General features: G+C 46.4%; 2 protein-coding genes across 19 annotated transcripts in view; one reads left to right on the forward strand and one right to left on the reverse strand.

Moving 5' to 3' along the window:
- The window catches only part of TTLL5 (tubulin tyrosine ligase like 5), a 313,529-nt gene extending 303,158 nt beyond the window's left edge, over positions 1-10,371 (reverse strand). For 3 of the 11 annotated variants that reach the window (XM_066341431.1, XM_066341430.1, XM_066341429.1), the window contains exons 1-2: positions 9,987-10,370; positions 8,544-8,712 (exon numbers count right to left, since the gene is read on the reverse strand). In XM_066341431.1, coding sequence (XP_066197528.1) covers positions 8,544-8,617 — 74 coding nt within the window. In that variant the 5' untranslated portion in view covers positions 8,618-8,712; positions 9,987-10,370. Of the gene's footprint in view, positions 1-8,543; positions 8,713-9,789 lie in introns of all 11 variants that reach the window. The other 8 variants (XM_066341428.1, XM_066341427.1, XM_066341433.1 and 5 more) reach the window with 5 other exon arrangements.
- A 5-nt stretch (positions 10,372-10,376) lies between these two features.
- On the forward strand, positions 10,377-21,183 carry ERG28 (ergosterol biosynthesis 28 homolog). 8 transcript variants are annotated; one of them, XM_066341448.1, is made up of 6 exons: positions 10,505-10,653; positions 13,124-13,205; positions 13,677-13,840; positions 16,903-16,993; positions 20,218-20,336; positions 20,458-21,183. In XM_066341448.1, the coding sequence occupies exons 3-6, from the start codon at positions 13,708-13,710 to the stop codon at positions 20,535-20,537; spliced, it is 423 nt and encodes a 140-aa protein (XP_066197545.1). In that variant the 5' UTR covers positions 10,505-10,653; positions 13,124-13,205; positions 13,677-13,707; the 3' UTR covers positions 20,538-21,183. The 8 variants fall into 8 exon arrangements, with proteins under 8 accessions (XP_066197547.1, XP_066197546.1, XP_066197545.1 ...); XM_066341444.1 differs by having other exon boundaries at positions 13,682-13,840; XM_066341450.1 differs by lacking the exons at positions 10,505-10,653; positions 13,124-13,205 and adding an exon at positions 10,377-10,487 and having other exon boundaries at positions 13,682-13,840.
- Positions 21,184-23,094: the final 1,911 nt, after the last annotated feature.

Here is a 23,094-nt window from a genome sequence, read left to right on the forward strand (position 1 = left end):
TTGTCACTTATAAACAATGGATTACTGCGATGAAACCGACAAGATTCAAACACAAACAACAGGTACACAGAGGAGAAGAGCCAAGGCCCTAACTACACTATCTGTGGAAAGCCAAACCCCTAAGAAAGAAATCTTTCCACTTACAATCAATAAAAAAAATTAAAGAGCCTGACCAGGCGGTGACGTAGAGAAGTGGTCCCCAACTCCTGGGCTGCGGACCGGTACCGGTCCGTGGGCCATTTGGTACCGGTCCACAGAGAATGAATAAATAACTTACATTATTTCCGTTTTATTTATATTTAAGTCTGAACGATGTTTTATTTATTTATTTATTTTTATAAATAAATTTTTTTTTAATGGGGTGACATCAATAAATCAGGGTACATATATTCAAAGAAAACATGTCCAGGTTATCTTGTCATTCAATTCTGTTGCATACCCATCACCCAAAGTCAGATTGTCCTCCGTCACCTTCTATCTAGTTTTCTTTGTACCCCTCCCCCTCCCCCTCCCCCTCTCCCTCCTTCTCTCCCCCACCCCGCTCCTCGTAACCACCACACTCTTGTCCATGTCTCTTAGTCTCGTTTTTATGTCCCACCAATGTATAGAATCCTGCAGTTCTTGTTTTTTTTCTGATTTACTTATTTCACTCCGTATAATGTTATCAAGATCCCACCATTCTGTTGTAAGTGATCCGATGTCATCATTTCTTATGGCTGAATAGTATACCATGGTGTATATGTGCCACATCTTCTTTATCTAGTCTTCTATTTTTTTTTTACAGTGATTAAAGCCTTTAAGCAAGTTCTTGGCCAATACAGCAAGAATCCATAAAAGAGTAGTTAGTGTCCTTAACATGTTCACCAAGTCCAAGTTGGCCCCAACATCATGCCAAATCCCTGAAAAATGCAACCCAACCCCAGTTCAGTCTGTTAGGAGCTGTCACAAGGAGCAGGAGTCCAGGAAAAGTCCATATCTAGGAAAAGTCCACATGGCACTGGAATTGTCACAATTCTATACTTTGCAGCTCATGTCCAACGATGTTTTATTTTTAAAAAATGACCAGATTCCCTGTTACACCCGTCTAAGACTCACTCTTGACGCCTGTCTCGGTCACATGATACATTTATCCGTACCACCCTAAAGGCAGGGCCGTGAAAATCTTTTCTGACCATTAAACTGGTCCTTGGCCCCAAAAAAGGTTGGGGACCACTGGCATAGAGCGTTGGACTGGGATGCGGAGGACCCAGGTTCGAGACCCCGAGGTCGCCAGCTTGAGTGCAGGCTCCTCTGGTTTGAGTAGGGCTCACCAGCTTGGACCCAAGGTCGCTGGCTTGAGCAAGGGGTCACTCAGTCTGCTGTAGCCCCCTGGTCAAGACACATATGAGAAAGCAATCAATGAACAACTAAGGTGCCGCAACGAAGAATTGATGCTTCTCATCTCTCTCCCTTCCTGTCTGTCTGTCCCTCTCTCTGACTCTGTCTCTGCCACCAAAAAAAAACAAAAAAAAACACACGAAAATTAAAGAGGTAGTAGACAAATTATTCATTCAATAAGGTCAACTAAAACATACTTGAGGCAAATGCTAAACTGTCATTAAAACCATGCTCCCACCAGGTGGTGCTAAAGGGAAAAGATTCAAAATGATTAGGAAATTGAAAATTGGGATCTTCAATTTTCTTTCACTCCAGAAACTGGTATATCTTAAGAAAATGTGCTTTCTAGGCATGAAAGAACAAAGTATTTGAATGATTAATGCTCCAAATAGACCCCTTTTATGGTTCACTTTGTTGAAAGCCTAAGAATGTTTTGGTTTTTAAGAAGCAATTTCATGAGGAATGTAGAATGTATTTTATCATTCACTCCTGGGATGCAGCCTACATAACTGGAGCTCCCGTGCCAGATTAACAGCAGTGGCACTGCTGGAAATGCCTTCCCCGCCTCCTCCTGCTCATTTACTCCCACTCTCCAAGGCCCAGCTCAACGCAGCTCCTCCCTCCCGTGGTGATATCTTCTTTCTCTGAACTCCTGTAGAACTCGTACAATCATTTGTTGATGATCTTTTATTTTTCCATGTAAATGTTGATGATCTTTACAACTGATATAAAGCCAGTTTTTATTATAGAAATTAGTGTTACTATTTTTTTCAGTGACAAAAGAAACATCAGCCTGACTGGGCAGTGGCGCAGTGGATAGAGCAGGGGTCCCCAAACTACGGCCCATGGGCCGCATGCGGCCCCCTGAGGCCATTTATCCGACCCCACTGCACTTCCGGAAGGGGCACCTCTTTCACTGGTGGTCAGTGAGAGGAGCACAGGATGCATCCTGTGCTCCTGGAGTACTGTTTGTGGCGGCGCTGCAAAGCGTGGCGTAGCTCACGTACAGTACTACTTCCGGTGACGCGGGACGCACGCGTCATATCACTTGTTACGGCTAGCAGTGACAAATATGGAGCCGGACATTGACCATCTCATTAGCCAAAAGCAGGCCCATAGTTCCCATTGAAATACTGGTCAGTTTGTTGATTTAAATTTACTTGTTCTTTATTTTAAATATTGTATTTGTTCCATTTTGTTTTTTTACTTTAAAATAAGATATGTGCAGTGTGCATATGGATTTGTTCATAGTTTTTTTATAGTCCAGCCCTCCAACGGTCTGAGGGACAGTGAACTGGCCCCCTGTGTAAAATGTTTGGGGACCCCTGGGCTAGAGCGTCGGACTGGGATGCAGAGGACCCAGGTTCGAGACTCTAAGGCCGCCAGCTTGAGTGCAGGCTCATTTGGTTTGAGCAAGACACACCAGCTTGAGCCCAAGGTCACTGGCTCGAGCAAAGGGTCACTCAGTCTGCTGTAGCCCACCAGTCAAGACACATGTGAGAAAGCAATCAATGAACAACTAAGATGCTACAACAAGGAATTGATGGCCTGACCAAGCGGTGGCGCAGTGGATAGAGCGTCGGACTGGGATGCGGAAGGACGCAGGTTCGAGATCCCAAGGTTACCAGCTTGAGCACGGGCTCATCTGGTTTGAGCAAGGCTCACCAGCTTGAGCCCAAGGTCGCTGGCTTGAGCAAGGGGTTACTCAGTCTGCTGTAGCCCCCCGGTCAAGGCACATATGAGAAAGCAATCAATGAACAACTAAGGTGTCGCAATGCACAACAAAAAACTAATGATTGATGCTTCTCATCTCTCCGTTCCTGTCTGTCTGTCTGTCCCTGTCTATCCCTCTCTCTGACTCTCTCTCTGTCTCTGTAAAAAAAAAACAAAAAAAAAAAACAAGGAATTGATATTTCTCATCTCTCTCCCTTCCTGTCTGTCCCTCTCTCTGACTCTCTCTGTCACAAAAAAATAAATAAATAAATAAAAGAAAAAAAAAGAAACATCAAATCCTTTTATGAAAACTTCCACATCTATATAAAAAATTGTATTTGGAATCCCCAAGCAAAGTATAAAATAAGAGCACCCTTTGACATTTACTACTTGAAATAATGCCATGCAAAACAAGGACTGCGTGGAGAGTTTCTACTCCTTCAGTCCAGGATCAAAGGCATTAATCCTTTAATACAATCTAGGAATCTGAGCAGATCTAACAGATGTCCATAGATGTGCATCTTTGGATCAAATCAAGATCCTGAGATGATTTAAGGCCTCCAAACTTCCAAAAACGTTTTAAATATAAGCCTATTGCTCTAAGTGTGAACAAGATTGACTTAAGACTCTTTTTCTTTTTTTTTCTTTTCTTTTATTTGGGGGGGGGGTATTTTTCTGAAGTGAGAAGCAGGGAGGCAGAGAGAGACTCCTGCATGTGCCCGACAAGAAACCACCTGGCATGCCTACCAGGGGGTGATGCTCTGCCCATCTGGGGTGTTGCTCCGTTACGACTGGAGCCATTCTAGTGCCTGAGGCAGAGACCACGGTGCCGTCCTTGGCGCCCAGGCCAACTATGCTCCCATGGAGCCTTGGCTGCGGGAAGGGCAGAGAGAGATAGAGAGGAAGGAGAAGGGGAGGGGTGGAGAAGCAAATGGGCACCTCTCCTGTGTGCCCTGGCTAGGAATCAAACCTGGGACTTCCACGTGCCAGGCTGATGCTCTACCACCGAACCAACCGGCCAGGGCCAAGATTCTTAATATACAAAACAAGTATCTGATAGACAAGACATGAGCTGATGGAACAAGATTAACAGTCAAAAATCAACAGTAAGAGTCTGAAAGAGCCTGACCAGGTGGTGGCGCAGTGGATAGAGCGATGGACTGGAATGCGGAGGACCCAGGTTCCAGACCCCAAGGTCGCCAGCTTGAGCGCAGGCTCATCTGGCTTGAGCAAAGCTCACCAGCTTGGACCCAAGGTTGCTGGCTCCAGCAAGGGGTTACTCAGTCTGCTGAAGGGCTATGGTCAAGGCACATATGAGAAAGCAATCAATGAACAACTAAGGTGTCGCAACAAAAAACTGATAATTGATGCTTCTCATCTTTTTCCATTCCTGTCTGTCTGTCCCCATCTGTCCCTCTCTCTGACTCTCTGTCTCTTTAAAAAAAAAAAAGAGTCTGAAAGAAAGGAGAGCAAAAGGTGCATGAATTTGTGTTGGGGGAGAGAGGAAATAAGGGAGGGGAGCATTACACCTTTATTTTTACTAATTTCTACTAGAAATTTACCAATTATCAATTATGAATATAGGCAGCAAGCACTGCACTATCAGCATTATCTGAAATTAAAATTTTATACCATTTTATAATTAATGCCAGTATATTAAAACATCATTTACATTTATCATTACTTCTAAATTATATTAGTTATTAAACTTGCCACTAGATCGCCTGTGATCACAGTTGTATTCATCTGGTGTGATGAGGCTGGACAATGACTTGGCATCTTTCCCCCAACAATTATTCAGCTACCAAATGGTAACATCTCATATTAGTCCAGACATCTATGCTATTTCCCAGTATTCCCCACTTCTAAGTGTCAATCAAAGACCATTCCACAGTGTAATGATTTTATGCAAATTAAGCAAACATAGTCTTTATGCTGCTGTCTTTAGAAAATAAAATTTAACTTCCCCTTGTTTTAAATAAATGATACTGTCATTTAATGTATAAGAAAGCACAAATTATTGTATCACAAGTAATTTTTTAAGAGTTTTGATAACTGCATTTCAGTGTAATTAGTATTTTTTTAATGGTCTGTATTTTATTTTTTTTAGCGCACGCGCACACGAGAGAAAAAGAGAGAGAGAGACAGACAGAAATAGAGAGAGATGAGAAGCATCAGTTCTTCGTTGTGGTACCTTAGTTGTTCATTGATTGCTTTTCGTATGTGCCTTGACCAGGGGGCTTTAGCCGAGCCACTGACCCCATGCTCAAAACAGCGACCTTGGGCTCAAGCCAGTGACTCTGGGCTTCAAGCCAGTAACCTTTTGGGCTCAAGCCAGTGACCACAGGGTCATGTCTATGATCCCATGCTCAAGCCGGCCACCCCACTCAAGCCGGTGACCCTGTGCTCATGCCAGAAGAACCCGTGCTCAAGCCGGCGACCTTGGGGTTTTGAACCTGGGTCCTCAGCTTCCCAGGCCGACACTCTATCCATTGTGCCACAGCCTGGTCAAGCTGTATTTTATTTTAAGCACCCAAAAAAGCACCAAAAAGATATTATTCTGTCAAGGGATCAACAGCATTGAAAAGGTTAAGAACATCCTGCCTGACCTGTGGTGGTGCAGTAGATAGAGCATTGACCTAGAATAGTGAGGTCGCCAGTTGGAAACCCTGGGCTTGCCTGGTCAAGGAACATATGACAAGCAACAAGCAAGCAATGAACAACTAATGTGAAGCAACTAGGAGTTGATACTTCTCAATACCCCCCTTTTCTCTCCTCTCTCTGCAAAATCAATAAAAAAGATCTAAAAAAAAAGAGTGTCTGAAATAACATGATCTAATTTATACATTTATTTGTTCACTCAATCATTCAGTCAGCAAGTATTTATTGAGTATGCAGTATAATACTAGGTTTAACCATCTGAAATTGTCACTATTTGACTGTTTTTGACCTACCAAAATGGCAATTTCACATGGTTCAACCTAATACTTGTGGGTTCAGCCTCTAAATATACTAAGGAGACAGGTATTTAAGGAGGAAAAGAATAATCTTGAAATTGAAAAGACTGATGCTTGGAGTAGAAGTTAAAATTTTGGCCCTGGCCGGTTGGCTCAGTGGTAGAGCGTCGGCCTGGCGTGCAGAAGTCCCGGGTTCGATTCCCCGCCAGGGCACACAGGAGAAGCACCCATCTGCTTCTCCACTCCTCCCCCTCTCCTTCCTCTCTGTCTCTCTCTTCCCCTCCCGCAGCCAAGGCTCCATTGGAGCAAAGATGGCCCGGGCGCTGGGGATGGCTCCTTGGCCTCTGCCCCAGGCGCTAGAGTGGCTCTGGTCACGGCAGAGCGACGCCCCAGAGGGGCAGAGCATCCCCCCCTGGTGGGCAGAGCGCCGCCCCCTGGTGGGCGTGCCGGGTGGATCCCGGTCGGGCGCATGCAGGAGTCTGTCTGACTGTCTCTCCCTGTTTCCAGCTTCAGAAAAATACAAAAAAAAAAAGAAGTTAAAATTTTGTGGAATTGCTATGAGGCAACACACACAAAACAAGAAGTCAAAAGGAGGCAAAGTGACCAGAGGGAATTATCCTGAATGAGAATGACCCAAATCTAATGTCAAATCTCTATTATTTTCTACAACCTAACAAGATGAGAAACCTTTCCCCAAAGCTTTATTAATGCTTCAATAATTGTTTTCAAGTTATAATATTAAATCATGAAATCTTTCATTTTATAATAAGAAGTCACTTTAAGTTCAATATTAAAGCAAATAAGAATAATGACTTATATGTGTATGGCACTTAATAATTTACAAAGTAATTTCATATATAGTATTCTATTTGATCCTAACCATACTCCTACACAATAGCCTGGCAGATATTTTCCCCATTTTTCAGTTTATACAATATGCACGTATCGAAGGGGACTTGCAGAAAATCTTAAAAACTGATCTTAACTATACGCCAGTTTTTCTCTTTGTTTGCTGTGCTAAGTAATAAGGTTAAAGGAGGCAACATAGCAAAGTGCTGGCCCTGGCTGGTTGGCTCAGTGGTAGAGCATCAGCCTGGCGTGCAGGAGTCCCGGGTTCGATTCCCGGCCAGGGCACACAGGAGAAGCACCCATTTGCTTCTCCACCCTTCCCCCTCTCCTTCCTCTCTGTCTCTCTCTTCCCCTCCCGCAGCCAAGGCTCCATTGGAGCAAAGTTTGTCCAGGCACTGAGGATGGCTCTGTGGCCTCTGCCTCAGGCGCTAGAACGTCTCTGATTGCGGCAGAGCGACGCCCCAGATGGGCAGAGCATCGCCCCCTGGTGGGCATGCCAGGTGGATCCGGGTCGGGCGCATGCGGGAGTCTGTCTGACTGTCTCCCCATTTCCAACTTCGAAAAAAAAAAAAAATAGCAAAGTGCTTCAAAATTTAGTAAAACTAGGTCTGACTCTCAATCCATCACTCAGTCTCTACACATCCCTAAGGAGGTACTCTGATATTTGTGAGAATGAGTTTAATAAAGTGGGAATAACATCTTCAGATTAAATGAGATACAGTAAAGCCCTTACTATCATCTATAGCTGCTGTACTTACCACTAGCATTTATAATTTTACTATGAGAATCCAGCAATCAAGAACTTTGACTATTACATAAAAGGACTCAGAAAGCAATGTGGTTCAATAGACACAGCACAGGCTATAACACTCTAATGTCCTGCCCCACAATTACTCTGGTAAGTCACCTGACCTTTCTATAGTATCATCATCCTACCATTGCAAAGGTTTCTGAGAAAGTAACATAACCAATGTCACAGTGCTTGGAACCCTACTTTTCAATTAGCTAAACATTTAAAAAATCTCCTATGTTAGGATCTCTGATCAGGAGTTTACTAAGAGCTACTACTACCTGGAACATCTAGACCCAACAATGTTCAGTCACAAGTCCAGAGCCTTATCTCATTTCAGACAAAGACCAAATAATACGAGCTTTAAGTAGACAATGAATAAAAGCTAAAACAAGAGTTAAGACATTCGGAAAGGAAGGATATTAGGTAAAAGAATGTATAGGAGTAAGGCCCCGGCCAGTGGCTCAGTGGAGAGCATCGGCCCAGCATATGAAAGTCTTGAGTTCGATTCCGATCAGGACACACAGGAAAAGCTACCATCTGCTTCCGGCACCCTCTCCCTTTTCTCCCTCTTCTCCTCCCACAGCCAGTGGCTCAATTGGTTCCAGCATGGCCCAGGAGCTGAGGATAGCTCCGTTGGAGTGCATCAGCCTTAGGGGCTAAAAATAGCTCAGTACTCAAGCATCAGTCCCAAATGGGGTTACCAGGTAGATCCCAGTCAGGGTGCATGCGGAAGTCTGCCTATCTCCCTTCCTCTCACCTAAACAAAATAAACAAACAAAAAGAATGTATAGGAGTAAAAAGAAATATTTTCTATTGTAGAGGTAAAGGTTCAAAAGCAGGAAGCTCTTACTTACTCTTGGCTTACTGCCTCCTCATCCTCTGAAGATGATGCTGTTTCCTCCAGGTCCCGGGCCATCACGATTGGCATTTCCTTTAGGATTTGTCATGCAGAAAGCAGACAGGGGCCTCAAAGACCTTTCTTTGCAGATTCACTGGATCAAACAATTTGGGTGGTACAGAAACCTATAGAAAAGCCAAATAATATGAAACATGATGCAATCTCTATTTATTAATCATTACTGATGATCCTCCAAGTAATGAAAATGAATATTTACCTAAATGGTGCCCAACCTCTAGAAGGTTACCTTCTATCACAGTGCCTCACATATGCCCCCCAATTAAGGTTTGTTTTTTCCCCTCAAACATACTGTTTGTCCTCTGTATTTGAAGAACTGTTAATAAGTTCAAATTTCTCATTGTTCTTTTATATACAGTATCTAACATGCACCAAAAAGACACACTTACTTAACTTTTAGGGAAATCTGAGGTAGGAGGATTGTCTAAAACAAAGATTCCTTGCTAGGAAAACCTGACCTGGGTTAAAAGTAAAAACTCAAGATTTAAGATCGTTGCCAATATTTCCTTAGCCTCTATGACAAAATTAGATAGAATGCCCTCATGTTTCCACTAAAATTTAACTACTGAACCAAAAGATTAATGTATTCTCCCGAATCAAGTTCATAAATAGCTGGGGGGGGGGGGGGGGAGATGTCCTTCAAACAGTCTCAAAATTACTCTCCCTTGCTAAAAATCACAAGCTATGACTTGAATCTCAAAACATTAAAATTAGGATATTTCCAATTTCTAACTTAAATTTTCCCATAGAAGTACATGGTTCGTTGTGTTTGAAAAAGGAATAGAAATTGAATAAAGAAAATGAAAATATTTAAAGGATCAAAATCCCGTAATTCAGATACCCACTTGATGTGAATCTTTTCAAACCTCATTTTGCAATGCATTCATATATATGATAAAATTACAAACGGAACCAAAAACGCCAATAACGATCCCTACACATCTTCAGCGGAATGGGCAATATCTAACAACCTTCCCAAGGCGTTCCTCCGAGGGTTCCCAATAGGATTTCTCGGTCTTTCCCAATGTTGACATGTCCCTTCAATTAAACAAAACCTCCAACCACAAAGGGCTGCCCGCAGAGCGGGAAGAGATAGGTCAGGGCGTTCGGAAGATTAAGGACACTCGCCCAAGGAGCGTCTTCGCCCTGAAGGGATCGGCCCCTCAGCCCCACCCCTGGCTCACCCCAATCCCGGGTAGGTCCGCAGATGCTCCCCACGGGAAGGTCGCGGGCGACTCCGCCGCAGCGATTCAGCCCGGCGCGCCCGGAAGCCTATAGCTGCGCTCCGAGACTCTGTGAGGGAAGTGCAGCGGACCGCACCCGCCCAAACGCGGGACCGCAACTCCCTCGGGCAGCGGAGCGCGCCGGTGCAGGCGTTTACCTGTCTCATCTTCCCATGGCTCGGGGCGGGCAGGCGGGGACCGCGCTCTGCGCCTACCTCCCTCCTCCTTCCCCAGCCTGGCTCACGGCGGCCGCGGACCGCTGCTTCCCTCGTTACTACAACAACCAACAAACAACCGCCCGCTCGGAGCCACTGCGCAGGCGCCCGTCACCCGGCGCTGACAACGTTCGGCTTCAGGCGCGGACGAATGTCGTCACCGACGCGCAGCGCGGGCTCAGAGCCCGCTGTCAGCAGAAGAATCTTGACTTCTTTTCTCCGCTTTTTTTCCTCCGCCCCTAAAGGGTTGAATCCGCGCCCAGAGTTTTTCCGCCACGCTCAACAGGCGGGTTCACTGTGTGAGCGGCGTACGGGAGCTGAGGCTTGGACAGCGGCAACCGCTGATTGGCAGTCAAGGGGTTCACGCCCCATCTCCTGCTTGAGCAGAACCAAAACAACCAATCAGAGCGAGGACTGACAGAAACGACCCAATCCCCGAGTCTGGTGAGGACGGGGGCGGGGGCAAATGGCTCAGGTGGACTCCTGGCTGGAGCTGTCTTAGGGTAACATCTTTGCTGCTGCTACTGGCACGGGGTCAGGTCGTCAGATAAGGACGACTCTTGAGATAGTATTTTTCATTTATCTCCAATTTGCAGGTAAGGAAACCTAGGTTGTAAAGTGTAAATGATTTGCCCAGGGTCACATAGCTATTAAATGGTACTGCCAGGAGGAACGCCTCTCCCGTGACTCAAGTTTCAACGCCACACCTTTGCTGGGCTGGACCTGGGCAAAGCTGAGAATAAGTGTTGGATACTCGGAGGCCCTCAGGTTTTACGGAAATGGTGTTGAAGGATTGGTAGGGCAGTTCCGAAGAATGCTCAGGCTCTGCTCTCATCAGCTGACTGTTGGGGTTTCTAAGAGCTTCTGCAAATTGAAAGGGATTAGTCCTGTCAAAAAAAGAGGGGGCCATCCTTGCAACTTCTCTGACCCTGGGAAGAATGAGGCTGAGTCTCCTACTGAGGGAGGGTAAGAAAATAAGGAGGGGGTGGGGATCTTGGCCCAGGCTGTAACTGCTTGTGATGTCGGGTAAAGCCTTGTATTCTCTCTGGACTTGAACAGAGCCCACTCTTTGATCCACCTTTCCTCGAAGAATTCGTCGATTCACCCTTCCTCTTCTCTAGTTCTTTTTCGGTTTTTGGTGCTTCACATTGTCTTGGGTCATGGCTGACTTTAATATCGGTTTCATCTGGGTAGTGTAGGACCATACTGAAACTTTTACTGCCAGAATGACAAAGGAAGCCTGATAGGTTGTGACCACTTCAAGCCCAGAAGTCAGCAGATAAACCCTGGGCCAGAAAAACATAATGAAGATGGGAAGAAGTAATTTCATCATTAGATTCTTTATCTATGTGGGTTTTATTTAAGTCAAGCTAATTGAAATCAATGCTCAGCAAGGGTTAATCACATTTTTTTTAAAAAGGACATAACCTAATGGTATTTTCTATACAACTTGAAGACAAAAGAGAATATATTGTAGTACGCTTGTCTTCCTCAAAAATGAAAACTTCATCAAAATAGTCTCAAACAATGAGGCAGTGTTGCAATGCAGAGCCCAGGAGACCATACTCCATATCTCAGCTTGGCCATATATTAGCTGTAGAACCTCAAGCAAATCACTTAACCTCTCTGTGTAAAATGGAAATACTAATAGTGCCTGCAGTATATGTTAAGTGCTTGTCCCAATGCATGGGACACATGCGGGTGTCCAGTAACTGTTAACTGTTATAATTTCTCCTACAACCCAATGCCAACATTGCTGTTTCCTTCTCCCTATAATTTCTTACTAGTTCTCAAGTCATAGCAGTTTATTTATTTATTTATTTTTTATGTGCCTTGACCACGGGCCTTCAGCAGACCGAGTAACCCCTTGCTTGAGCCAGCGACGTTGGGCTCAAGCTGGTGAGCTTTTTTTTTTTTTTGCTCAAATCAGATGAGCCCTCGCTCAAGCTGGCGACCTTGGGGTCTTGAACCTGGGTCTTCCGCATCCCAGTCCCACGCTCTATCCACTGCGCCACCGCCTGGTCAGGCATAGCAGTTTATTTTTAACTTTTAGATTGTTCTTCTAGTTTTAGAGCATGGTGTACCTCAGAACCATAGTAGGGAAAACCTGAGGATGTAAATATTGCCCTCACACCACTGATTCTACTGAAATGTGTAACGTTTCTATGCTCTTGAAGGATTTGTCGGCCCTGGCCAGTTGCTCAGTGGCTGAGCATCAGCTGGCATATTGATGTCCTGGTTTCGATTCCTGGTCAGGGCACGCAGGAGAAGCACTCTTCTGCTTCTCCACCCTCTCCCCTCTTGCCCTTCTCCTTCTCTCTCTCTCTCTCTCTCTCTCTCTCTCTCTCGCGCGCGCGCGCGCGCCCTCGCCCTCTACTGCAGCTATGGCTTGACTGGAGCTAGCTGGCCCCGGATGGCTCCATGGCTTTTGCCTTGGGTGCTAAGAAGAGCTCAGTTGCTGAGCAACAGAGCAATGACCCAGATGGGTACAGCATCGCCCCCTAGTGAGCTTGCTGGATGGATCCTAATCAGGGCACATGCAGGTGTTTGTCTCTGCCTCCCCTCCTCTAAATTCTAAATCAATAAATCAATCAATCTGTCATCAATAGCCAGGCAGGTATCCGGTAGTAGATTTATACTGACCTTGCAGCTACTTGAATTACAAAGGAATGACATGAAAAACCAGTCTAGAAATAAAGATATAACATGACTGGCCCTGGCCAGTTGGCTCAGTGGTAGAGCGTCGGCCTGGTGTGCAGGAGTCCCGGGTTCGATTCCCGGCCAGGGCACACAGGAGAAGCGCCCATCTGCTTCTCCACCCCTCCCCCTCTCCTTCCTCTCTGTCTGTCTCTTCCCCTCCCACAGCCAAGGCTCCATTGGAGCAAAGTTGGCCCGGGCACTAAGGATGGCTTTGTGGCCTCTGCCTCAGGTGCTAGAATGGCTCTGGTTGCAACATAGTGACGCCCCAGATGGGCAGAGCATCGCCCCCTCATGGGCGTGCCGGGTGAATCCCCGTTGGGCACATGCGGGAGTCTGTCTGACTGCCTCCTGGTTTCCAACTTCAGAAAAAAAAAAAAAAGATATAACACAACTGATTCAGCCAAGAGGAAGGAGTTCTGATGTGGGGTAATATTTTGGAGAAATTGCTCAAGACAAAGATAAGTACTGTGTCATTTATTTTCTACCGTTGATTCACCACTATTAGTATGACTAAATATTGAGACTAATTTTTGTAAGCCTTCCACATTTAAATCTACCTTATTACTTTATGTTAAAATTTGTACACCTCCTCTTGTACTGCTTCCTTTCTTACCTAGTTTTTCTGCTGGGTTTGTCATTTCTAACCACTACATTATTTAGCCTTTTTCACTCTGGGTAAAGGTCAGCACACTTTGGTTTACGGCACATATTCAAAGGCATTGTGCTAATTCTGTAACGGTTAGAGTAGTGTTTTAAGGTAATCAAGGATAGATGAGGCTAGCGGACTTGCAGAGGAATTTATGATATAATTGACAAAATAAGCTTAGTACAGCCCACATGAGTGGGACACAGGCTGTCTACAGGGGTGACAGAGCTTATGATTATAGAAGATTAACCACCTGTTGTCTCATGTCCTTTGCCTTTGTTTCCAAGAGAAGAACCCCTCTCGGATTTGAGGGTTGTCATGAGCCGTTTCCTGAATGTGTTACGAAGCTGGCTGGTTATGGTGTCCATCATAGCCATGGGGAACACGCTACAGAGCTTCCGAGACCACACCTTTCTCTATGAAAAACTCTACACCGGCAAGCCAGACCTGGGTAAGAAGTCGAAGAACTACAGCTTTTGCAGGAGTAGTCTAAATTGTGGTTCCCAGACCAGGCTATACATCAGAATAACCTACGAAGTGCAGATGCCCATTTCCCTCTCCAAACCTACATACTGAAACTTTCACCCCCTCGATGGAGCCCAGAAACCTATTTTTTAATAACTATCTAGATGATTCTGAGGCCTAATCTAGCCTTTGGCAGCCACTACAGTAATAAACTTTGTGGGTAGCATTTGGCCCATTTTTCCTCCCAAAGCTTCTCTGAATACCTTTTAACTCATTTTACACTGCCCTAGGCAGTCTGTAAATAAAGCATTACAAGGGCACATGAGGAAATAAAATGACTTGGTGAATCTGTGATGCCCCACTGGAAAGCCATAAGAACCTTTCTGTGTTATCTCAACCGTCTTCAGAAATCATGTCATGGCACATGCGGTTACGTTCCATGTTGCAGATGGAGAATTGCTAATCCAAGGTCTTCCCAAACTGTGACATAGTCTGAGAAGACCCAAAATCTCTCCACATTTGTCTCCCCAAATGGAAGTTCAGAAGGCCCATGCTGGCCTTTCCCAGTGTCCCGAGCCTCTCTGCTGAATGTTTTCCCATTTCAGTTCACACTTCTTGTGTGGATACGTGGGGTTGTTTGAGCTGCAGTGCGATTTCATAGCACCGGACAATTTTGTGTCACATTTATAGCTAACCCAGATTCAGGCTCTGACCTAGCTCACTTTTCTGCAACATCTGGGTATAAAATGAAACTAAGTAGGCTAAGGCTCATTTTGAACAAAGCTCAAACACAGTAGGAGTAGTGAACCTGGAAAGGGAGCAAGACCGATCCATTTTTTCTCCCCCAAACGCTGCCCTCAGATGGTCCAGGAATCCTATATAGATTCACAGGATTTTAGAGGCTATCTGGTCTAGCTCTTTAGGTTGAGTCTGGTCGGTGGTGACACAGTGGATACAGAGAGTTGGCCTGGATCGCTGAGGTCCCCAGTTCAAAACCCCAAGGACACTGGCTTGAGTGTGGGATCACTGATATGATCCCATGGTAGCTGGCTTGAGCCCAAAGGTCACTGGCGTGAAGCCCAAGGTCACTGGCTTGAGCCCCCCAGTCAAGGCACATATGAGAAGCAATCAATGAGCAACACAACTTTGAGTTGATGCTTCTTGTCTTTCTCTCTACCTGTCTCTTTCTCTCGCTAAAAAAATAGTAATAATATTTAAGTTGAAACAGAGAAGCCTAGAGGTCATGTGTCTTGCTGAAGGGCATAGAGCTGAGCCAGATAATGTGTGTGTGTGCACATGTGAGTGTCTGTGAGTCTTTCTGCCCAGCTGCCTGTCCCTAGCACAGAAGCAGAGGCTGCCTCCTCCTCGTGATCTGGGGGCTCTCATGGTACTCTGCTGACCAGATCAGTACTGTGGGAGAATTTTGCCTAACCTGGTTGGGATAGGTGAAATATTTCACTTTCATATTTCACTAACTACAGAAATCTCCTTAGTCTTTGCATCAGAAAAGCTATCAAGTTGGTTTACAAAGAATGTAGCCCACTGGGGCTAACTGCTAGATTTTGGTTGGAGTATAGAATTATTTTTCACCTTACTGCTACCCAGAGGTCTTCAGGGTTGTGAAATAAGTACCACTGTCTGGTTTTCCAAAGGCTGGAAAATTCTTGAAGCCCAAGTAAACATGAACACACCCTTCAGTTTTCAGTCTTGTCCTTTCAAATTTCTCTTGTTCCGTAGACCAACAAAGAAATATCTTTGCATTCGCTGTTCTGGCATTTCGACCACAGAATGCCTTAGATCAATGGCTGTGAATTACAATCACCAAGGGAGGGGGTTTTCAAAAAATACTTAGGCCTGGGGCCCACCCCCAGAGAGTATGATTTAATTGGTCTGATACCCAGACCTTGGTAATTTTATAAAACCCTTTTCAAGGCCCTGGCCGGTTGGCTCAGTGGTAGAGCGTCGGACTGGCGTGCAAGGGGTCCCGGGTTTGATTCCCGGCCAGGGCACACAGGAGAAGTGCCCATCTGCTTCTCCACCCCCCCTCCTCTCCTTCCTCTCTGTCTCTCTCTTCCCCTCCTGCAGCGAGGCTCCATTGGAGCAAAGATGGCCCGAGCGCTGGGGATGGCTCCTTGGCCTCTGCCCCAGGCGCTAGAGGGGCTCTGGTCCAGCAGAGCGATGCCCTGGAGGGGCAGAGCATCGCCCCCTGGTGGGCAGAGCATCACCCCCTGGTGGGCGTGCCAGGTGGATCCTGGTGGAGCGCATGCGGGAGTCTGTCTGACTGTCTCTCCCCGTTTCCAGCTTCGGAAAAATACAAAAACAAAACAAAACCCCTTTTCAGTTGATTCTAACAAATGCCCAGGGTCCAGAACTACTGTTGTGGTAGAATGATACATACTTTCAGGACAAGATATTTAATACAGTAGTGTCAGAACAAAGTCACCAAGTACACAGTGGTCTTGGCAAACACTAAACAGTGCTTTGTTCTACTGCCTTGTGTACAGGAAACCAGCCTAGTTTGGGCTTTGTTCAAATAATATAGATCTGGATTCAGAGAAGACCTGGGGACTTAGGTCTCTGAAAGACCACATGTGCCCATATAAATGGGCTCCATTATTTCTGAGCTCTCTCCTACACCAGCTTGAAGGTCTGCTGACCTCCCAGGCACCTTGCATTACCAGACCACTGTGGAACATTCCCGCAAACCTGTCCTGATCCAAAATCACTGGGCTTCACCAACACCAGACTGGCTTCTAGGGCAGAGGTGTGAACTACTGCATCCAGGAGTTACTTACCCAAGTGGGCTCCCTGTTGGCTTTCCAGTCTTGGAACGCCCCTGCCCAGCGCTCGATTTCTGCGGAGGAGCTGAGCAGTTCTCATTCTGGATTTCCTTCTGGTCCCTCTGGTTCCACGGGCAGCACCAGAGCCTCCACCCCGCCCGGCCACACGAGCTCAGGCTCAGCACCCTGCCTCCCGCGGTGAAGTAGGAAGAATTTGGAGGGGACCCTAACCTGCTTCTCAGCACTCTTGCTTTTTTCTGCTACACAGTGAACGGCCTCCAGGCTCGGACCTTCGGGATCTGGACGCTGCTGTCGTCAGTGATTCGCTGCCTCTGTGCCATCGATATCCACAACAAGACGTACGTAAGGGCAGGAAGAGCTGTCACTACAGTCCTTTTGTTTGATCAGGGCTACGTGTACCCGCTGTGGTCCTCCCGGTGGAGACCCGTTAATATTGATACATTAGCCTAGAATGTGGATAATGAAAGGTTAATTAATAGGTTCCATTCCTTCCAGGCCTAAAAAACAAAATAGGCCTAAAAGGTCTTTAAGGTTTGAAAATTCTTTTGAACTGACATAGCAAATTGGCAAAGCCATGATCCAGGGGCCTGCATCTAACCCACTACTTCTGTGCTTTCCCCTGGCTGGGTTGCTCAGTGGATAGAGCATCATCCCAACATGTGAGCTTGATCCCCAGTCAGGACACATATGAAAAGCAACCAATGAGTACACAACTAAGTGGACCAAGTCGATACTCCTCTATCTCTTCCTCTCTCTCTCTCTCTCCCCCCATTCTCCCTCTTCCCTCCCCCTCCCTCCCATCCTCTCTCTCTAAGTCAATGGGAACATTTTAAAAAGAAAATCAGTTTTTCTACTCAAGTATAGCAGTGTGCTCTTTAGAGCGGCCACCCACACATACCTTATTCCTCCTCAAGCACGAACGAACAGAAATCACATCCCATGAGAAAAAGGAACCCACAATTAAATTTCTGGGTGCTTATGCAGATGGGGTTGAAAGAGAACCCAGGACTCTGCTGTTCTTGCCTCTCAAGGGCACTCAAATACTCGTGTGGAACCGTTGCCATCTGGCCTCTTGTCTAGAGGATGCTGTAACTAGTGCTGGCCACTTGAGGGGGCTCAAGCCTTGTTCCCAACAACCATCCTCACATCTTGGTGGAAGAGTTTGCTAGTGGGTGAGGCCAGGCCACCGAAACACCAACTTCACACTAACTATCTTTTTGTCTGACTCAGATCCTCCCCATCCGGGGAGGAGAGGAGGTACTATTTCCTGAGCCCCTCTTATTTTGTAAGGAGCTCCCATCTCTGTGACCTTGATATGTCTCCTCCTGGCAGCCCAGGGAGATAGTGATTTCCATTCCTGACTTTGCAGAAATATTTATTAGAGACCCAATTAATTTAATCTGAGGAAGACTGACTCGAGCAGAATTTAAAGCAGGGCTCTTAGCCCTGCAATCTTTCCAACTTTATTATTATTATTTTTTTAACTTGAAACTGTGGTTTACTGTTCTAGATTCACATGTAGTTTTGGAAACTGTGGTTTAGCGGAAACAGCCTGGGACCTAAGAACGGAAACAAAATGAGCCCTGGTCTCGGTTCTATTAGTCACTAGCTTTGTAGCAGCAAGTTCATTAGATACCTTCTCTGCATCTCGGTGTCTTCGTGTATGCAATAGACCAGGACTTCTGTTCTACCTCTCAGGGTGACTGCCAGGGAGTAAAGATGGAATAATCATTTTAAAGACTTTACCCTGATGAAGAATTGCTAATAGGCTAGGGGTTTATCTTTGTTTGCTGTGTTTTTGAAGTGAGCAAAACCAACTCAGACTTACCTTCACCTCGATTACCCATTCATTCCCCCTTCTGGTATAGGACAGCTGCAAATGCTGACTTCTGTTTCCAACCTTTTTTTAGCCTGGGGCTTTTGTCTCTGTGCTTCTGATGTGATTCTAATCCCTGCCTAACTAAGAACTCAAAGTCAACTCCCGTATTTACTAAGTGTATAAAAACATGCACAGGAAGGATAAAAATCAGATTTAAGATATTGATTTCTTCTCAGGGAGGTAGGGAGGCAGGAGAATGGGATCAAGTGGGATAAGGATACCCAGGCTGCTTTAACTGATAACTAATATTTTATTTCTTAGAAAAAACTATCTGAAGCGAAAATGTCAAAATGTTCATATTTGACCCTGGCCAGTTGGCTCAGTGGTAGAGTGTCGGCCTGGTGTGCAGTAGTCCCAGGTTCGATTCCCGGCCAGGGCACACAAGAGAAGCGCCCGTCTGCTTCTCCACCCCTCCCCCTCTCCTTCCTCTCTGTCTCTCTCTTCCCCTCCCACAGCCAAGGCTCCATTGGAGCAAAGATGGCCCGGGCGCTGAGGATGGCTCTGTGGCCTCTGCCTCAGGCGCTAGAATGGCTCTGGTTGCAACAGAGCAATGCCCCAGATGGGTAGAGCATCGCCCCCTGGTGGGCATGCCGGGTGGATCCCGGTCAGGTGCATGCGGGAGTCTGTCTGACTGCCTCCCCGTTTCCAACTTCAGAAAAATACAAAAAAAAAAAAAATGTTCATATTTGATGGAGCAGGCTGTTGGTTGCATCAAGATTAATTATATTAATAGTATCCTATTATCTATAATTTTTTTTATATATATTTGGAGATTTCATAGTTTTAAGTTTTTCAGTTAAAAAAAAGATATCAGCAAGCCAGATGGTCGATCATCCTATAACCGACCTTTGCCCCACCTTTTAGTCAAGGCTGAGGAACAAGTTCTCTTCTCCTAAGATTGTCACCATGCCCTCTATCTGACCATTTTCGCAGGCAAAGATAAAACTAACCAGCCCAGTCTGATCAGTGGTGGTGCAGTGGATAGAGCGTAGACCGGGGATGCTGAGGTCCCAGGTTCGAGACCTCAAGGTCGCTGGCTTGAGCTTGGGCTCATCTGGCTTGAGCACAGGCTTGCCAGTTTGAGTGTGGGGTCACTGAACAACTAAAGTGATGCAACTACCAGTTGATGCTTATCTCTCTCCCTTCCTGTCTCTCTCTCTCAAAATAAATAAAATAACCAGCCCACATGGCAAGCACCATCTAAAGCCCCTGAGAGGCCCTTGATGCTCGTTCCCCCTCCAGCCCTTCATTCTGTGGCATCCATCATATGAGCACTGACCAGGCCCTGGCCAGACGCCTGCTGGACGGGCTCAAGTTACAGTCAAGCCAGTTTGAGTACGTGGAATGTGTAAGCGTGGTTGATCCAAGATTGTCTACCCTGCCCGGACTGCCAGACTGCAGACCCTGCTTTGCTATAGCTGGCTCACCACCTTGCTAAGACTTAGAGATCACTCTGGATTTCTGCACGCTTCCCCTCTGTTTAGCAGCTGGAAGCTTCAGTTTTGCCCTGGTAGAGAATGGATGTGATCAAGCAAGGCAGGTGTCTCGCGGGACCAAGTGTTCTTTGCCTTCAGCCCTAGTCCCGTCGCGCGTTTTTATTCGTGGGCATCAGGTCAGCCTGCCGCCCCTCCTTGGCACAGAACAAGCCGTACCTCAGTTCCCGTTTCTGTCTGCTCCCCGCAGGCTGTACCACATCACGCTCTGGACCTTCCTCCTGGCCCTGGGGCACTTCCTCTCGGAGCTGTTTGTATATGGGACCGCAGCCCCCACGGTTGGCGTCCTGGCACCCCTGATGGTGGCAAGTAAGCATGCCAGCACTGTGCCTCCCACGGGAACTGGCCCAGCCCCAGCCCCAGCTGACGCACGAGGGGCACTAGAGCGCACTGTGCTTTGTCAGCCTCTGATCGTCTCTCTGTGTTTAAGGTTTCTCAATCCTCGGTATGCTAGTTGGGCTCCGGTACCTAGAAGCAGAACCGGCATCCAGACAGAAGAAGAGAAACTGAAGCCAACGTTACCGCCTCCGAGACTTCATCTTCCACTTGGCCGTCGTCTTCCATGATCCTCTCTGCACTTTCATCTCTTTCCTGCTCCATTCTCAGCTCCCTTCTTCACTTCAGGCCTTTTGTTTTTTTTTATTACATTAAAAGTTTTTAAAATGTAACATGCATACAGAAATGTAACACGAACAATTTCAAGAATCATTTTAAAGCGATTCCTGTGTACCTCCCAACCAGATCAAGAAATTGCCGGCGCCTCAGAAGCCCACTGTGTGCCCTTCCCCCACCCGCAGCCTCTCTGAGGATCTTTCTCAGCCTGCTTTTTCCCTTTTATTTCCATCTCTTGACTTGCCTTGGGGGGGGGGGGGGGCATGTGGACTGTGAAACGTAAAGCTGCTGCACTGCCCAGAGCAGCCGCCGCCAAGGGCTGCGTCAAGGGGTCGCCCTTGCACGCTGGGCTCTCTCTGCTGCTCGACCCAAGACACCGAGCCAGCTGGGGAACAGGCACTTCTAAGAAGGGCTCCCTGGGACTGAGCATGGTTTACATCCTGGTACCTACATATGGATTACAGTTGGAAGAGCCTGGGCTGTTTTTAGATTTTCTGGTCTGCTGTATTTGTGTAAGAATTTTGTAATAAAAATTAAAACCCTCTGCTCTGGTCAGTGCTTGTACTTTGACCTCCCCTAAGCCAATAGCACCCCTGCCCTCCTGTGAGCCGTCACATAGGAGAATCACAGCTTTCTGTGATCGAATACTCCACAGTGAGCGGACAGCTCAAAACCCAGGCAGACGTGGCTGCCCCCAGCTCCTTGCGTCACTTGTCCGTTTCCCTTGAATACAGTCTTCCTCCTCTCCTTCCTCACCTTCAAGATTCTGAGTTCACAACTGAACAGGGAGGACCCTTGCTTGTTTACTTCCTAAGGAAGAGAAAGCAGAGGCAAAACACAGAACCAGGCAGCACAGAAGAAACAGCTACATGACGATGAAGAGAACAGGGAACCCCAAGAATGACGTGCTGGAGCAGACAGTGTCCCCCAGACACAGCCCTGAAGGGCCCCACGCTGGCTGGCCCTCACACACAGCATGTAGGCCCAAGGGCCCATTCATTAGTTCAACAAGTATTGAACACTTACTCCATGCCAGACACTTGGGAAAGAGATGTGAATGATCCAGGCAATGACGCTGCTCCCGTGGTTCTTATGTTATATTCAAGGAAATAAATGATAAAGCCTCAAGTGAAACAAGTTCAGACAGTGATAAGGATTCTAGAAAATAGATATTGTTAGATATTGCAATCAATAAAGGGAGGGGATCCTGAGCTGGCGGTAGTGCAGTGGATAGTGTCAACCTGGGACACTGAGGTCCCAGGTTCGAAACCCTGAGATCGCCAGCTTGAGCGAGGGGTTGCCGGCTTGAGCATGGGATCATAGACGTGACCCCGTGGTCACTGGCTTGAGCCCAAAGGTCACTGGCTTGAAGCCCCAGGTCGCTGGCTTGAGCCTAAGGTCCCTGGCTTGAGCAAGGGGTCACTGGTTCGGTTGGAGCCCCCCGCTCAAAGCACGTATGAGAAGCAATCAGTGAACTAAAGTGCCACAATTAAGAGTTGATGCTTCTAATTTCTTTCCCTTCCTGTCTCTCTTCCTACCACCACCTCGCCTCACTCTAAAAAAATAAAAATAACAAGAAATAAAATGAGAGAGGAGTGCATCAACATCATTTACAACCCCAGGAAATAGGAGGTAAGATTTTGAGACTTGAATGCCCAAGTATCATGTGTCTTAAGATATCAGCAGGTATTTAGGAAAAGAGGGAACAAAATCTGGAAGGCAGGAACAATCTTGTCCAAACTGGTCAAGTTAGGACGTGGAAAGCAGCAAACAGGTCAGAAAGGGAGGCAGGGGACTATAAAGGGCATGACAGGAGGCTCGAAGTTGATACTTAAATGCACTGGATGTTCTATATCAATTACGGCTCTTTAAATGAAAGGAGCAAAAGCTACCTCAAACTAGCTGAAACCACAAAGTTAGCACTGGCTCACAAAACTGTAAAGAGGATGACAGGCTTCAGGAACAGTCTGATCAGGACCCAGCTCCGTTTCTCCAATTCTTTTGGCTCTGCCCACTTGTGTTGGCTTCATCCTCAGGCTGGGTTCCCTCATGGTGGCAAAAAATGGGTGCAGCAATTTTGCCCACATCCCCACACTACTACAGGCTAGGAAGATAGCTCAGAACTGTTTCCCTTACTCACCAACTGTGGTAAGGCAGCAGGGAGAAAAGCAATGATCTTACAGAGAGTTAACATTTGAGTGGAGCTCCAAGTGGAGCACACCTAAAGAGTAAATGAAATCATATGATTTGGGCCCTGGCCGGGTAGCTCAGTTGGTGAGAGCGTCGTCCCAATGCACCAAGGTTGCAGGTTCAATCTTCAGTCGGGGCTCATATAAGAAGCAACCCATGAATGCACAACTAAGCGGAACAACACAGTGACGTTTCTCTGTCTCCTCTCTAAAATCAATGAATCAATAAAATTCTTTTAAAAGAAATCATGATTTGGATCCTCTAG

This window comes from Saccopteryx leptura, chromosome 6 (genome assembly GCF_036850995.1).
Source record: "Saccopteryx leptura isolate mSacLep1 chromosome 6, mSacLep1_pri_phased_curated, whole genome shotgun sequence".
Lineage (NCBI taxonomy): Eukaryota > Metazoa > Chordata > Mammalia > Chiroptera > Emballonuridae > Saccopteryx > Saccopteryx leptura.